The sequence below is a fragment of the Leucoraja erinacea genome, chromosome 11 (assembly GCF_028641065.1).
Source record: "Leucoraja erinacea ecotype New England chromosome 11, Leri_hhj_1, whole genome shotgun sequence".
Lineage (NCBI taxonomy): Eukaryota > Metazoa > Chordata > Chondrichthyes > Rajiformes > Rajidae > Leucoraja > Leucoraja erinaceus.
This window is the reverse complement of record NC_073387.1, coordinates 49,951,365-49,967,493: the sequence shown is the minus strand read 5'-3', so window position 1 is coordinate 49,967,493 and position 16,129 is coordinate 49,951,365. Positions and strand designations below refer to the sequence as shown.

The following is a 16,129-nucleotide window of genomic DNA, read 5'->3' as shown; positions in this document are numbered from 1 at the left end:
GGGAAGAACGTACAAACTCCATACAAGACAGCACCTGTAGTCAGGATCGAACCCTGGTCTCTGGAGCTGTAAGGCAGCAACTCTACCGCTGCGCCAGAGTGAGGACCTGATCTTATTCATCGGTAGAGCTGGTTCCAGTACTGTATTGTCTACTCCTGCTTGTATTAATATTTACGATGCCAAATAAAGATGGGAGGTTACACAAAAAAAGCTGGAGAAACTCAGCGGGTGCAGCAGCATCTACGGAGACTGAAGAAGGGTTTCGGCCCGAAACGTTGCCTTTTTCCTTCGCTCCATAGATGCTGCTGCACCCGCTGCGTTTCTCCAGCTTTTTTGTGTACCTTCGATTTTCCAGCATCTGCAGTTCCTTCTTAAACAAAGACAGGAGGTTTATCTGTGGGGATCATTTAATAAGCTAGATGAGACTGTGGTTAAAAATGCCCAGGCAAACAACAACTGGTTTAGAAGTGGTACTGTGGTAGGCGAACTAGGGTAAGTGATCTGAACGACAGTATAACTGCCTTGAAGTTGTCTTAGCAGCTCTAACTTTCCCATCGCCAAGTTCTGGTATAGATTTTCTAAATGACTTCTGTTGCAGGGAAGTGGAATGTGTGGTTCGTGAGGGGCAATCCCTCTGTGTATTAATCTGAGTCAAGTCTTTTGTAGTTTCCTGGCCTGCTCGCAACAGTTTTGTAAAGAAGTAGTTTGTTTAAGGACTTTATTTGTCTGGCCGGGCGAACTAGTGTTGCACACTGTATCTGACCTTTAACAGCTGACTTCAGGTCAGTATTGGACAGTCATTGCCTTCCATACACTGGACCTTGCAGCTGTTGGTGGAGAAAGACTGAGCAGCAGATCTGTGGTGTTCTGCATTGGATGTTGGACAAAATGCTCTAAATGCTGTGGGGACTTTATGTATTAAAAAAAAACCCCAGGTGCAAAACCTAGGCACAAACAAATGAAGGGGAATTCCTTCAGTACAGTTTGTGCGAGAGACAGTATTGAAACGGCGGTTATGACAGATTGAAGCTCACGATTTCACCGCTGGTTGACTTGAGCAGCTACTGACTAGAGTCAAGAGCTCTGGAGGCTAGAGACTGCAGCCAAGGGCAGCACGGTGGCGCAGTGGTAGAGTTGCTGCCTTACAGCGACAGAGACCCGGGTTCGATCCTGACTACGGAGTTTGCACGTCCTCCCCGTGACCTGCTTAGGTTTCCACCGCACACTCCAGAGACGTACAGGTTTGTAGGTTAATTGGCTTCAGTAAAATTGTAAATTGTCTCTTGAGAAAAAAATTCTTAAGGGGTTGGACAGGCGAGATGCAGGAAGATTATCCCCGATGTTGGGGAAGTCCAGAACAAAGGGTCACAGTTTAAGGAAAAGAGGGAAGTCTTTTAGGACCGAGGTGAGAAAATCATTTTTTTACACAGAGAGTGGCGAATCTGTGGAATTCTCTGCCACAGAATGTAGTTGAGGCCAGTTCATTGGCTATATTTAAGAGGGAGTTAGATGTGGCCCTTGTGGCTAAAGGGATCAGGGGGTATGGAGAGAAGGCAGGTATGGGATACTGAGTTGGATGATCAGTCATGATCATATTGAATGGCAGTGTGGGCTCGAAGGGCCGAATGGCCTACTCCTGCACCTATTTTTATTTTCCTATTCCTATTTATTCCTATTTTCTATGTTTCTATGGCTCCAGTGAGTGTAGGATAGTGCTTGTGTACGGGGTAACCTCTGGTTATCGCGGACACTGTGGGCCAGAAGGCATGTTTCCGCGCTATATCTCAAAACTAAACTAAACCAAATCCCCGGTCATTCAGTGGGCTGATAAATATTCCACGATATTTTAAAACATTTCCTAACCATTAAGATGTGAGTCTGATGCAAGGCATATGCTGTAGATGTAGCCCAGCCTGTCACATAGATTAGACTCCCCACCACTGACATCCATCTACACCACACTGCCTCCGAATAGCAGCCAACATAATCAAAGACTTGTCCCACCCCGGTCATTCCTACTTCTCCCTGCTCCCGTCCGGCAGAAGGTACGGAAGCTTCAAAGCTCTCACTACCAGACTCAGGAACAGCTTCTTTCCCCTCTGTTATCAGTCTTCTAAACGGCCCTTCCATAAGCTAGGGTACTGCCCGATTCACCTCTACCCCATTGCGGACATTGGATATGTGTGAGCACACGCAGTGTACTTTTGAAAGATATTGAAGACAAATGCTGGCAATTGCTTGACTGAAACTTATGTCTGTTTCTGTCGATATGCCACGACCGTAATATCTTACAGACGTTGTCTGTGCAACAGATTTATTTAGTTTAGAGATACAACGCAGAAACAAGCCCTTTCAGCCCACTGGGTCTGCGCCGACCAGCGTTCCCCGCACATTAACACTATCCTATTGTAGACAAAAGTGCTGGAGAAACTCAGCAGGTGCAGCAGCATCTATGGAGCGAAGGAAATAGGCAACGTTTTGGGTCGAAACCCTTCATCAGTCTGAAGAAGGGTTTCGGCCCGAAACGTTGCCTATTTCCTTCGCTCCATAGATGCTGCTGCACCCGCTGAGTTTCTCCAGCACTGTTGTCTACCTTCGATTTTCTGCAGTTCCTTCTTAAACACTATCCTATTACCCACTAGGGACAATTTTGACATTTACCAAGCCAATTGACCTACACACCTGTATGTTTTTTGAGTGTGGGAGGAAACCGAAGATCTTGGAGAAAACCCATGCAGGTCACGGGGAGAACGTACAAACTCCGTACAGACAGCACCCGTAGTCAGGATCGAACCCAGGTCTCCGGCGCTGCATTCCCTGTAAGGCAGCAACTCTACTGCTATATTCTTAAGGGGTTGGACAGGCTATAGATGCAGGAAGATTGTTCCCGATGTTGGGGAAGTCCAGAACAAGGGGTCACAGTTTAAGGATAAGGGTGAAGTCTTTTGGACCGAGATGAGAAAAACATTTTTCGCACAGAGTGATGAGTCTCTGGAATTTTCTGTCACAGAAGGTAGTTGAGGCCAGTTCATTGGCTATATTTAAGAGGGAGTTAGATGTGGCCCTTGTGCCTAAGGGGATCAGGGGGTATGGAGAGAAGGCAGGTACGGGATACTGAGTTGGATGATCAGCCATGACGAAAAAGCAGGAACAGAGTACTCATTTTAGATGATCAGCCATGATCATATTGAATGGCGGTGCAGGCTCGAAGGGCCGAACGGCCTACTCCTGCATCTATTTTCTATGTTTCTATATTCTGAGAACTATATTCTGCACTCTGTATCTTCCCCTTTGCTCTATCCATTGTACTTGAGTTTGGCTTGATTGTATTTATGTACAGTACCATCTGATCTCTTTGGACAGCAGAACAAAGCTTTACACTGTACCTCAGTGCATGTGACAATAACAACCCTAAACCTAAGCTGTCCCATGGTCAGTTGCTGCTTCTGGCCACAATTGATGCAATGGTGAGAGGACTAAACTGGCGTGTTGAACAGTACAGGAAGAGACAAAGGGAAGAAGGCCCAGCACCAATTCTCTATTGTGTAGGAAGGAACTGCAGATGCTGGTTTAAGCCAAAGGTAGACACAAAATGCTGGAGTAACTCAGCGGGGCAGGCAGCATCTCTGGAGAGAAGGAATGGGTGACGTATCTGTTTGAGACCCTTCTTCAGACTTAGTCAGGGGAGAGGGAAACGAGAGATATAGACGATGATGTGGAGAGATATAGAACAAATGAATGTAAGATATGCAAAAAAATAACCATGATAAAGGACTCAGGCCGTTGTTAGCTGTGTGCAAGGTAGAGATACATTCTCAATGTATCAGTGACTTACAAAGCCCTCGGTTTTTGACCTCTCCTTAACCCTCCCAATCTCTCTTTTCCCTTAAGATGTTCCTGAAATTCCTGTTCAGAGGCTTTTCTTTGCTTTCAGGGTGGCACAGAAGTGCCCCTGGTAGAGCTGCTGCCTCACTGCGCCAGAGACTCGAGTTCAATCCTTACATTGGGTGCTGCCTGCGTGTGGAGTTCGCACGTTCTCTCATTGACCACGTGGGTTCCCTCCGGGTGCTCCGGTTTCTTCCCACATCCCAAAGACATGCGGGTTTACGTAGACTTCTCTATTTCGCTTGGATAGCATTGACTTCTCTAACTTCAAATAGCCCTTGCTTTCCCTCTCTCTCTCTCTCTCTCACTCTCTCTCTCTCTCTCTCTCTCCATCCCCTCCCCCTTCCCAGTTCTCCGGCCAGTCTTGCTGTCTCCGACTACATTTCGTCTCTGCACCGCCAGCTCCCCTGACATCAGTCTGAAGAAGGGACTCGACCCGAAACGTCACCCATTCCTACTCTCCAGAGATGCTGCCTGTCCCGCTGAGTTACTCCAGCATTTTGTGTCTACCTTCGATTTAAACCAGCATCTGCAGTTCTTTCCTGCACATGGAACTACGGGATAACTGGCCTCTGTAAAAATTGCCCTTAGTGTGTAGGGAGTGGATGAGAAAGTGAGATAAGATGCAACCAGTGTGAATGGATGTGATCGGTGAAGGCTCGTTGGGCTGAGGATGAGGGGCAAGGTTTAATAGGAATCCGAGGGGCAACCTTTCCACAAATGGGGCAGTGGATGTATGGAACGAACCGCCAAGAGGAAGTAGTTGAAGCAGGTTGTATAGCTACTTTAAAAGACATTTGGACAGGCACATGGATAGGAGAGGTTTAGTGGACGGTGCAAGGAACTGCAGATGCTGGAATCTCGTGCAAATCACAAAGTGCTGGAGGAACTCAGCGGGTCAGGCAGCATTTGTGAGGAAAAGGTCAGGCAGTATCTTTCTCGGACTGAGAAGGGTCCTGACCTGAATCTCCTCCGCCTGTCCGTTCCCTCCACAGATGCTGCCTGACCCGCTGAGTTTATCCAGCACTTTGTGTTTTGCTCATTGGATACCCTCGGACTATCTTTAATTGGATTTTATTGGACTATATCTTGCAGTAAACGTTATTCCCTTTATCATGTATCCTTACAATGTGGATGGTTTGATTGTAATCATGTGTAGCCTTTCTGCTGACTGGTTAGCACGCAACAAAAGCTTGTCACTGTACCTCGGTGCAAGTGACAATAAACTAAACTAAGCCAGGTTCAGAAGGATACGGGCCAAACCCAGGCAAATGGGTTAGATCTAGCTTAGATCATGCCTTATGGTCAGCATGGATGAGTTGGGCTGAAGGGCATGTCTCCACAATGTATGACTAACTAGCTGGAATTTCTTTAGTGAGGGTGGTGAATCTGTGGAATACATTGAGGGCAGTGGAGTCCCAAGTCAATGGATATTTTTAAGGCAGAGATAGATATATTCTTGATTAGTACGTGTGTCAGGGGTTATGGTGAGAAGGCAGGAGAATGTGGCTGATGGGGAAAGATAGATCAGCCATGATTGATTGGCGGGGTAACTTTGATGGGCCGAATGGCCTAATTCATAAGAACATGAGCTTATGGGCCGAGCATACCCAGCAAATCCAATCTCACCTCATCTCTGCAGAAGGTGTCACAGTTCATGCTAATGGTCTTAGTCATCGAGTGATACAGTGTGGAAACAGGCCCTTCGGCCCAACTCGCCCACACCAGCCAACAATGTCCCAGCTGCATTAGTCCCACTTGCCTGCGCTTGGTCCATATCCCTCCAAACCTGTCCTATCCATGTACCTGTCCAAATGTTTCTTAAACTATGGGATGGTCCCAGCCTCAACTTCCTCCTCTGGCAGCTTGTTCCATCCACCCACCACCCTCTGAGTGAAAAAATTACTCCTCGGATTCCTATTAAATCTTTTACTCTTCACCTTGAACCTATGTCTGCTGATCCTCGATTCCCCTACTCTGGGTAAAAGACTCTATGCATCTACCCAATCTATTCCTCTCATGATTTTGTATACCTCTATAAGATCTCCCCTCATCCTCCTGCGCTCCATGGAATAGAGACCCAGCCTACTCAACCTCTCCCTATAGCGCACGCTCTCTAGTCCTGGCAACAGCCTCGTAACTCTTTTCTGCACCCTTTTAAGCTTGTCATGAGTGAAAGGAACAATATTAGGCCATTCGGCCCTTCACGTCTATTCCAGCCATTCAATCATGGCTGATCTCCCTCTCCCTCCTATCCCCATTCTCCTGCCTTCTCCCCATAGCCCCTGACACCCGTGCTAATCAAGAATCTTACCTACAGTATCTCTGCTTTACGAAAAATCCATTAAGCCCACGGTCCCTCGCCAGCTCACCCAGGGAGTGCACTGAATGTGTTAACTCCATTCTTTGCCTTGCTGTTGTGGATGTGCCAGGTCGCAGCTGGAAAGTTCTGGGTGACGCAGGACACAGCTCTGGTCGTGCCTTTTGTTTTCAGCGGGACTGAAGCTGATTGCAGAGATAGGCGCGCGGCTGTCTAAACTGGTGGGCGCGCGTCATCTGCATTTGCAACTCCACGCAGTGACGTTTTCAGTTTGTCTGGTCGGTCCCTGTGAGAGAATTCGGAGCAGTTTGAGGCAGCCAGTTGCACAATCTCAAGAGGCAAAGGAATGCGTTAGTGTCTCATATATCCCAGGTAGAAAATGAAATCCTTACTGAAAATCTTCTTGATTGGTGCACCACTGGTTTACAAATGATTTGCAATTTGAACTGTGTGCTGCGCATCAACGTTATGTTAGATAGAACAATACAGCACAGGAGAACAGGCCCTTCGGCCCACAATGTTTGTGCTTTCAGACTTGACTGTATGCTACTATTGGACAACACTACTGCAAATGGCATTCGGAAATGCGTCAACTTTTGACTGAAGTAACATTGAAAACAATTCCATAGTTCTCCCATTAATTGATGGACAGCCAACCTACCCCTGGGTTTCCAGTTACGAAGAGGGTTATGAAATAATCCAGAGGTTTAAGAAAGAACTGTAGATGCTGGAAAAATCGAAGGTAGACAAAAATGCTGGAGAAACTCAGCGGGTGAGGCAGCATCTTTGGAGCGAAGGAATAGGTGAGGTTTCGGGTCGTGACCCTTCTTCAGACTGAAGAAGGGTCTCGACCCGAAATGTCAAATAGTCCAGTGGAGTGACTGAGAGTCATAGAGTGAGTGACACAGCGTGGAAACAGGCCCTTCGGTCCAACTTGCCCACGCCGATGAACATGCCCCATCCACACTAGTCCCACCTGCCTGCGTTTGCCCCATATCTCTCGAAACCTGTCCGGTCCATGTTCCTGTCTAAATGGTTCTTAAACGTTGTGATAGTACCTGCCTCAACTACCTCCTCTGGCAGCTCGTTCCATTCACCCACCACCCTAAGTGTAAAAAAAGTTACCCCTCAGGTTCCTCCTAAATCTTTTCCCCCCTCAAACCCATGTCCTCTGGTCCCCGATTTTCATTTACTCTGGGTAAAATACTCTGCATTTACCTGTTTAAGAAGGAACTGCAGATGCTGAAAAAATCGAAGGTTGATAAAAATGCTGGAGAAACTCAGCGGGTGAGGCAGCATCTATGGAGCGAAGGAATAGGTGACGTTTCTTCAATAGGCAATGTCACCTAGTCTTTCGATACATAGATGCTGCCTCACCCGCTGAGTTTCTCCAGCATTTTTAACTACCTGCATTTACGTGATCTATTCCTCTCATGATCTTATTACACCTCTAGAAGATCATTCCTCACCCTCCTGTGCTACAAGGAATAAGGTCTATCCTGTTCCACCTCTTCCTATAGCTCAGGTTCCTGACAACACTCTCTTAAATCTTTTCTGTGCCCTTTCCAGCCTAACAACATCATTCCTACAACAGGGTTCCTATAACTTCCCTTCACTAGCTTTGCTCAATACTCCCCACAGCAGTGTAACTAAGTTCAGATCCCAGGGCTGTGGTAGTTGACACTCTCAAGCTAAGTAATGTATCACATCAGTGAGTGTAACCCCTTTGCTGTGAAGGATTTGTTTGACCAAGGTTGTCTGAAGAAGGGTCCCAACCCGAAACGTCACCCATCCATTGGTCTCCAGAGAAGCTGCCTGAGACTTGATCTTATAGAGGTGTACAAAATCATGAGAAGAATAGATCAGGTAGACACACAAGAGTCTCTTGCCCAGAGTTGGGGAATCAAGAACCAGAGGACATAGGTTCAAGGTGAAGGGATGAAAGATTTTGATAGGAATCTGAGGGGTAATCATCAAGGGTGGGTGGGTGTATGGAACGAGCTGCCGGAGGAGGTAGTTGAGGCAGGGACTATCGCAACGTTGACGAAGCAGTTAGACAGGTACATGGAGAGTCAATGTGCCAATGCGACACGTTGGTCGGAATGGGCAAGTTGGGCCGAAGGGCCTGTTTCCATGCTGTCTGACTCTAAGACCCGCTGAGTTACTCCAGGATTTTGTGTCTATCTTTTGTGTTACCCTGGATCCGACTCAGCCACACAATGGCACAGCAGTAGAGATGCTGCCTTATAGCGCCAGAGACCCGGGTTCGATCCTGACTACGGGTGCTGTCTGTACGGAGTTTGTACGTTCTCCCCGTGACCGGCGTGGGTTTTCTCCGAGATCTTCGGCTTTCCCCGCACAATCCAAAGACGTACAGGTTTGTAGGTTAATTGGCCTGATATAAATGTAAAAATTGTGTAGGATAATGTTAAGTGGGCGGGGATCACTGGCCGGCGCGGACTGGGTGGGCTGAAGGGCCTGTTTCTGTGCTGAAACGAAACTTCCGCACCAGGCCTTAATTCCCTCCCCGTTAATTAACTACAGCATCTATCCAAGGATTTTTTGGGAAATTCTCTCTCGGATTTTCTGTCCTAGGATATTCCGGGAAAAAAATCAAAGGCAAACTGAGTGATCGGAAGGAGCGTGGGAAGAGCAGACCAAAGGGCAGCCATGAGAGGAAAGGCAAGTTAACAAGTGAATCGCGATCCTTGCTCAAGCAGTTTGGTGAGTCATCTTCACGTTCACTGCCGCTTGTAAACAATAGCACATCCACCGGGTGTTGCCATGGGAATGGGAGGCTGCACAGGGGGAAGGTGCGGCCAGGGTGAGGTGTCAGCTTGGTTCACACGGTCCCAAGTTACAGGAGCAGAATTAGGCCACTCGGCCCACTCTGCCATTCAACCATGGCTGATCTCTGCCTCCTAACCCCATTCTCCCGCCTTCGCCGCATAACCTTTGACACTTGTTCAAATCAAGAATTTGTCTATCTCTGCCTTAAAAATATCCACTGACTTGGCCTCCACAGCCCTCTGTGGCGTTGAGTTCCACAGATTCGCCACCCTCTAAAGAAGTTCCTCCTCACCTCCGTTCTAAAAGAGCACCCTTTAGTTCTATGACTTCTGGTCCTAGACTCTCCCACCAGTGGAAACATCCTTTCCACATCCACTCGTATCTGTGCCTTTCATTATTTTGTACGTTTCAATGTGGTCTGCCCTCAACCTTCTAAACATCAGAGAGTAGAGGCCCAGGGCATCATATGCTAACCCACTCATTCCTGGAATCCTTCTCGTAAAGTTTACAAGACTTCCCACATATCAAGTGCGCTTATGTCCAATAATCCCCACCCTCTTCCCATCCCCGGATTAGTTTAGTTTAGTTTAGAGATACAGCATGGAAACAAGCCCTTCGGCCCACAGTGTCCATACCATCAATCACCCATTCACACTAATTCTATGTTAACCCACTTTCTCATCCGCTCCTTACACACTAGGGGGCAATTTACAGGAGCCAATTAATCTACAACCCGCACGTCTTTGAGATGTGGGAGAAAGCCCATGCGGTCACAGGGAGAACGTACAAACTCCACACAGACCGCACCCAAGGTCAGGATGGAACCCGGGTCTCTGGCGCTGGGAGGCAGCAGCTCTACCCGCTGCGATACTGTGCCCGCCTTTCAGTAGCATCTCACATCCCCCTGCACAAAACAACCTCACCTTCTGCATCCGGTGTTCCCGATGTGGGCCCCCGGACATCGCCGATTCCCATTCCCACAGTGACCTCTCTGTCCTGGGCCTCCTCCATTGCCAGAGTGAGGCCACACACAAACTGGAGGAACAGCACCTCACATTCCACTTAGGTAGATTACAACCCAGCGATAGCAACATTGAATTCTCCACGTTCCAGGTAACTAACCAACAAACACCCCTCACCCCCACTCCTATTTTCCCACTTCTTCTCCCTGTTTTCCACATATGACACACCCATTTCTCCATACCCCCCCCCCGCCCCCCCTCCCAATTCCCTTCCAACTATACTCCAACCTCTGGCTTTATATTTGATGTATTTTCTTCCCCTCCAAAAAATAGACTTTATTCAGAATAATAAAAAATATATACAAAACAAGAACAGTGCCCAAATGCTTCTGACATTCTCAGTGGCTGCACATACATTCATTTGCATTATATCAATATATCTATCACTCCTGTCGCTTATTTGGCCCTTTTTCTTCTTTCAATCTTTAAAAAAAATGTTTTAAATAAATTATTTATTTATTTATTGTTATTTATTATTATTATTGTTATTATTATTATTGTTATTGTTGTTATTATTATTATTATTATTTTATTAACCAAAAATAATTTAATCAATTATTTATCATAATATGTACAGTATGAAATAAATCAAAACAAACCCCATCACCATAGTACAAGTCAAACAAATATACTTCAATACTACAATCAACTATTATACAACTATATCACCATCCTTATTAAGGATGCATTCCACCCCCTGCCAGCAATCCCGGAAATCCCCCAGGGTGCCGGTGGACAGCGCGTAGTCCTTTTCTAGTATCACCCGGGCACGGACGTAACCCCGGAAAAAAAGGCACGCAGCCGGCTCGGGCAGAGCCCTCTTCCGCCTGGCTACCGTGACTTCATGTGGCCCCCCCGGGGTGATATCTTTTCCCTGGTTTGAGGGGTGTCCCCACCGGACTCTACCCCCCAATGTCCAGCAGCGGAAGGGCCCTAGACTGTGGTCCTCCCCCACAGAGCCTTGGCGTTGGCTGCACCGAGCTTCAGTGCGTCCCTCAGCACGTACTCCTGCAGTCTGGAGTAGACCATCGGCAACATTCCCCGACGGACACCTCTCTCATCCGGGAGGTCAACAAGTTTCGGGCAGACCAAAGAGCGTATTTCACCGAGTTGATGACCTTCCAACTTGATGTCCGTCTCCGAATGTGTCCCTGGGAACAGTCCGTAAATCAGAGTCTCCTGTTATGGAGCCGTGGTCTCTTATTTGAACCCCAGTTGGAGATACGAGGAACTGCAGATCTTATCTCACACACTTTTTGTCCTTTCACCTCTAACCTTTGTCCAACCATCAGCCAATCAAAACTCCCCTCACCTGTCTCCACCTATCACTTACCAGGCTTTGTCCCGCCCCCCTCCGCTCTTCCAGCTTTCTCACCTCCGACTGCAGTCAGTCTGAAGAAGGGTCCCGACCGGAAATGTCACCAAGCCATGTTCTCCAGAGATAGACACAAAGTGCTGGAGTAACCCAGTGGGTCTGGCAGAATCTGTGGAGAAAAAGGAGGCTTTCAGTTTAGTTTATTGTCACATGTACCAAGGTACAGTGAAAAGCTTTTGTTGCGTGCTAACCAGTCAGCAGAAAGACAATACATGATTACAATCAATCCATTTACAGTGTATAGATACATGATAAGGGAATAACGTTTAGTGCAAGGTAAAGCCAGCAAAGTCCAATCAAGGATAGTCCGAGGGTCATCAAAGAGGTAGATAGTAGTTCAGGACCGCTCTCTGGTTGTGGTGGGGTGATTCAGTTGCCTGATAACAACTGGAAAGAAACTGTCCCTGAATCTGGATGTGTGCGTTTTCACACTTCTATACCATTTGCCTGGGAGAGGTAAGACGAGGGAGTGGTCGGGGTGCGACTCGTCCTTGATCATCCTGCTGGCCTTGCTGGGGCAACGTGAGGTATAAATTGAGTCAATAGAAGGGTGGTTGGTTCGTGTGATGGTCTGGGCTGCGTCCACAATTCGCTGCAATTTCATGCGGTCTTGGATGGAGCTGTTCCAAAGCTGATCCACCCTGCTAAAATTCTTTCTTTGGTGCATCTGTAGAAGTTGGTGAGAGTTGTATGGGACATACCAAACTTCCTAAGCCTTCCAAGCAAGTAGAGGCGTTGGTGTGCTTTCTTGGGCGTTGCTTCAATATGGGTGAAGTTGTTGGTGATATTGACTCCTAAGAATTTGTAGTTTTCAACCATCTCTGCTTCGCCACCGTCAATGCAAACTGCGGTATGTGTTTCCCATCGCGTCCTGCAGTCGATCACTATCTCCTTTGTCTTGCTGACAATGAGTGAAAGATTGGCGTACTCCGTCTCATCATTATTTGTTATCCGGCCCACAATGGTGGTGCCGGCTTCGACTTTGAAAGTTGAATGAGATTTGTACATTGTGGCTTCACAATGGTGTGTCTAGATGGAGTAAAGAAGGGGAGTTGAGAATGCAGCCTTGCGGAACACTGTTGTTGAGGATTATCGCGGAGGATGATTTACGATACGATAAAACTTTATTCATCCCCGGAGGGAAATTGGTCTGCCGACAGTCACAACACACGAAGTACACAAAAACATGAGACTAAAAGTGAAAATAAAAAGTAAAAGACAAGTGACTGTTGGTTGGCTGCCGTGTACACAGCGCCTTCAGCGGAGCAAATGAACAAGCAAACACAGACTTATCCCCCTGGGCAGAGGATTCTAAACTCGAGTGCCCCACTTTCCCCCGGCACACCGCATCCCCCACTGTCCCTGACGACAGTCCCATCACGCCGGGTCCCCATTGCTCACCAATTGGGGTCTGTTGGTCAGCAAGTTGCGGATCCAGCGGCAGAGATGAGTGCCAACACCAAGTGCCGTGGGTTTGGTGATGAGCTTGGATGGTGTACTGGTATTAAAGGCAGAGCTATGGTCCATGAATAGATATCTGACGTAGGTGCCTGTCTTCATCCAGGTGTTCTAGGGATGAGTGTAGGGCCAGTGAGTGCTTTAGGCGAGCTGCAGTGGGTCAAGGTCGCTGCAGAGACTGGATTTAATGTGTTTTGAGAGGCATAACTAGCCTCTCAAAACATTTCATGATGGTGGATGTCAAGGCCACTGAACGGTAGTCATTTAAGCATGAGGTCTTGCTTTTGCGTGAGTGACGTTTCTGGGCCGAGCTAGCATAGTTTAGTTAATTGTCACATGTACCGAGGTACAGTGAAAAGCTTATGTTGCGTGCTAACCAGTCAGCGGAAAGACAAGGCAAGATTACAATCGAGATGTATTACGTGTACAGATTACATGTACAGATACACGATAAGGGAATAAAGCCAGTAAAGTCCAATCAAAGATGGTCCGATGGTCTCCAATGAGGTAGATAGTAGTTCAGGACAGCTCTCTAGTTGTGGTTGGATGGTTCAGTTGCCTGATCACAGCTGGGAAGAAACTATCCCTGAAACTGGAGGTGTGCGTTTTCACGCTTCTATGCCTTTTTCCCAATGGGAGAGGGGAGAAGAGGGAGTGGCCAAGGTGCGACTCTTCCTTGATTATGCTGCTGGCCTTGCCGAGGTATAAATGGGGTCAATGGAAGGGAGGTTGGTTTGCGTGATGGTCTGGGCTGCGTCCATAACTCTCTGCAGTTTCTTGCGGTCCTGATTGGAGCTGTTCATGAACCAAGCTCTGATGCATCGCGATAAGATGCTTCTGCAGACGTTGGTGAGAGTTGTCGGGGACATGCCGAAGTCTGCAGTTCCTCTCGACACATGTTGGCCAGAGATGCTGCCCGACCCGCTGAGTTACTCCTGCACTTTTTCTCTTCCTTTTGTTGAACCGGCATCTGCACTTTTTCTCTTCCTTTTGTTGAACCGGCATCTGCAGTTCCTTGCCTCTCCTTCCTCACTAGGTCAGAGCTTCCCCCTCCTCACCACAAGCACATCGCTGGAACACCTATCCAAACAAACTGCGTTCTGACTGAGGAAATACCAAGCAACCTGGCACCTCACCCGCTGCCCAGCGTCTAAACCGCTTCCCAGGAAGAGAAAGCAGGCCGCAGGAAGGAAATAGGCAACCAAACTAATCCCCAACCAAGGGCAACAGTAACAGAGAGAGGTCTACCTGCAGGGACTCTGCAGGCAATGCCCTGTTGGGATCAGTAAAGCAAAGCATTTGTTAAAACTGTCGCTGCAACTTCATGTTCCCCCAGTTTTGTTCAACACACCCAAACATCTGCTGTCAGTAGACAGGAATTTCAGGTGCCAGGCCAAGAAAAACTCCAAACAGCACAAGAGTGCGTTAGACAAACAACATTGCGTCCAGTACTGAGTTTAAATGGTGGAGGATGGGAGGATTTAGTAGTTTTAACAGCAGCAGTAGAAACACTGCGCTGTCATTACAAAATTCTGGCATGTACAGCTCTGGTCTATGTTGCTGTCATTATTTACACGGCGGTCTCTGGTTTAGTTTAGTTTAGAGATACAGCATGGAAACAGGCCCTTCGGCCCACCAAGTCCATTCCGACCCGCTCACATCAGTTCCATGTTATCCCACTTTCTCACCCATTCCGTACGCACTTGGGGGGAATTTGCAAAGATCAATCAAACTTCAATCCCGCACATCTTTGGGATGTGGGAGGAAAAGCCAATGGATGTTTATAAGGCAGAGATAGATAGATGCTTGATTAGTACGGGTGTCAGGGGTATTGGGGAGAAGGCAGGAGAATGGGGTTAGGAGGAAGAGATGGATCAGCCACGATAGAATGGCACAGTAGACTTAATGGGCCGAATGGCCCAATTCTGCTCCGATCACTTATGAATTTATGGAACCGGAGCACCCGGCAGAAATCCACACGGCCACAGGGAGCAACACACCGACAGAAACCGAGGCCAGGATCGATCCTGGGTCTCTGGCGCTGCAAGGCTGCATCTCTACCAGCTGCGCCACTGGGCCATCCATTGTCCATTGATAGTTGGTGAAGGGAGTGAGTGTCATTTCAATCTGAAGATGGGTCCCGACCCAAAAGGTGGCCTATAAATATTCTCCAGAGATGATACTCCAGCACTTTGTGTCTTTTATGGGGAGTTAATATAATATGATACGATAGATACTAGGAGGAAAATTGATCTGCCAACAGTCGTAAAACACAAAATACATGAAACATGAAATTAAAGTGGAAAGGATTGGGGATGTGCAAATATTGGGGAAGGGGGAGGGGAGTCAGTCAGTCTACATCACTACCCCACTACAGAAGGGGGACGATTTGTCCTGTTTGATAGCCACAAGGAAGAAGGATCTCCTGTGGTGTTCTGTGCTGCATCTTGGTGGAACCAGTCTGTTTCTGAAGGTGCTCCTCAGGTTGACCATTGTGTCATGGAGGGGGTGAGCTGTATTGTCCAGGATGCTCCGCAGTTTGAGGAGCATCCCCCCCTCCAAGACCACCTCCCATGAATCCAACCCCGCCCCCAGGACGGAGCCAGCCAATGAGTTTGTTAATCCTGCCCATATTACCATATTTGCCACCAATTAAAACTAGATGGGAAACTAATGCAGGTACAGCAGGCAGTGAAGAAAGCAAATGGCATGTTGGCCTTCAAAACAAGAGGAGTTGAGTATTGGAGCAAAGAAGTCCTTCTGCAGTTGTACAGGGCCCTAGTGAGATCACACCTGGAGTATAGTGTGCAGTTTTGATCTCCAAATTTGAGGAAGGGCATTCTTGCTATTGAGGGAGTGCAGCGTAGGTTACAAGGCTAATTCCCGGGATGGCGGGACTGTCATATGTTGATAGAATGGAGCGGCTGGGCTTGTATACTCTGGAATTTAGAAGGATGAGAGGGCATCTTATTGAAACATATAAGATTATTAAGGGTTTGGACATGCTAGAAGCAGGAAACATGTTCCCGATGTTTGGGGAGTCCAGAACCGGGGACGACAGTTTAAGAATAAGGGGTAAGCAATTTACAACGGAGATGTGGAAAACCTTTTTCACACAGAGGGTTGTGAATTCTCTGCCTCATAAGGCAGTGGAGGCCAATTCTCTGGATGCTTTCACGAGAGAGTTAGATAGAGCTCTTAAAGATAGCGGACGGAGCCAGGGGATATGGGGAGAAGGTAGGTATGGGGTAGAGTTCCTGAAGGAAAGTTAATGAACCA

General features: G+C 47.6%; 1 protein-coding gene across 3 annotated transcripts in view; it reads left to right on the top strand.

Moving 5' to 3' along the window:
• jade2 (jade family PHD finger 2) overlaps positions 1-16,129 on the top strand; it is a 152,854-nt gene that overhangs the window by 123,498 nt on the left and 13,227 nt on the right. For all 3 annotated transcript variants that reach the window (XM_055643236.1, XM_055643235.1, XM_055643234.1), the window contains one exon: positions 8,801-8,929. In XM_055643236.1, the coding sequence (XP_055499211.1) occupies positions 8,801-8,929 (129 nt within the window). The remainder of the gene's footprint in view (positions 1-8,800; positions 8,930-16,129) is intronic.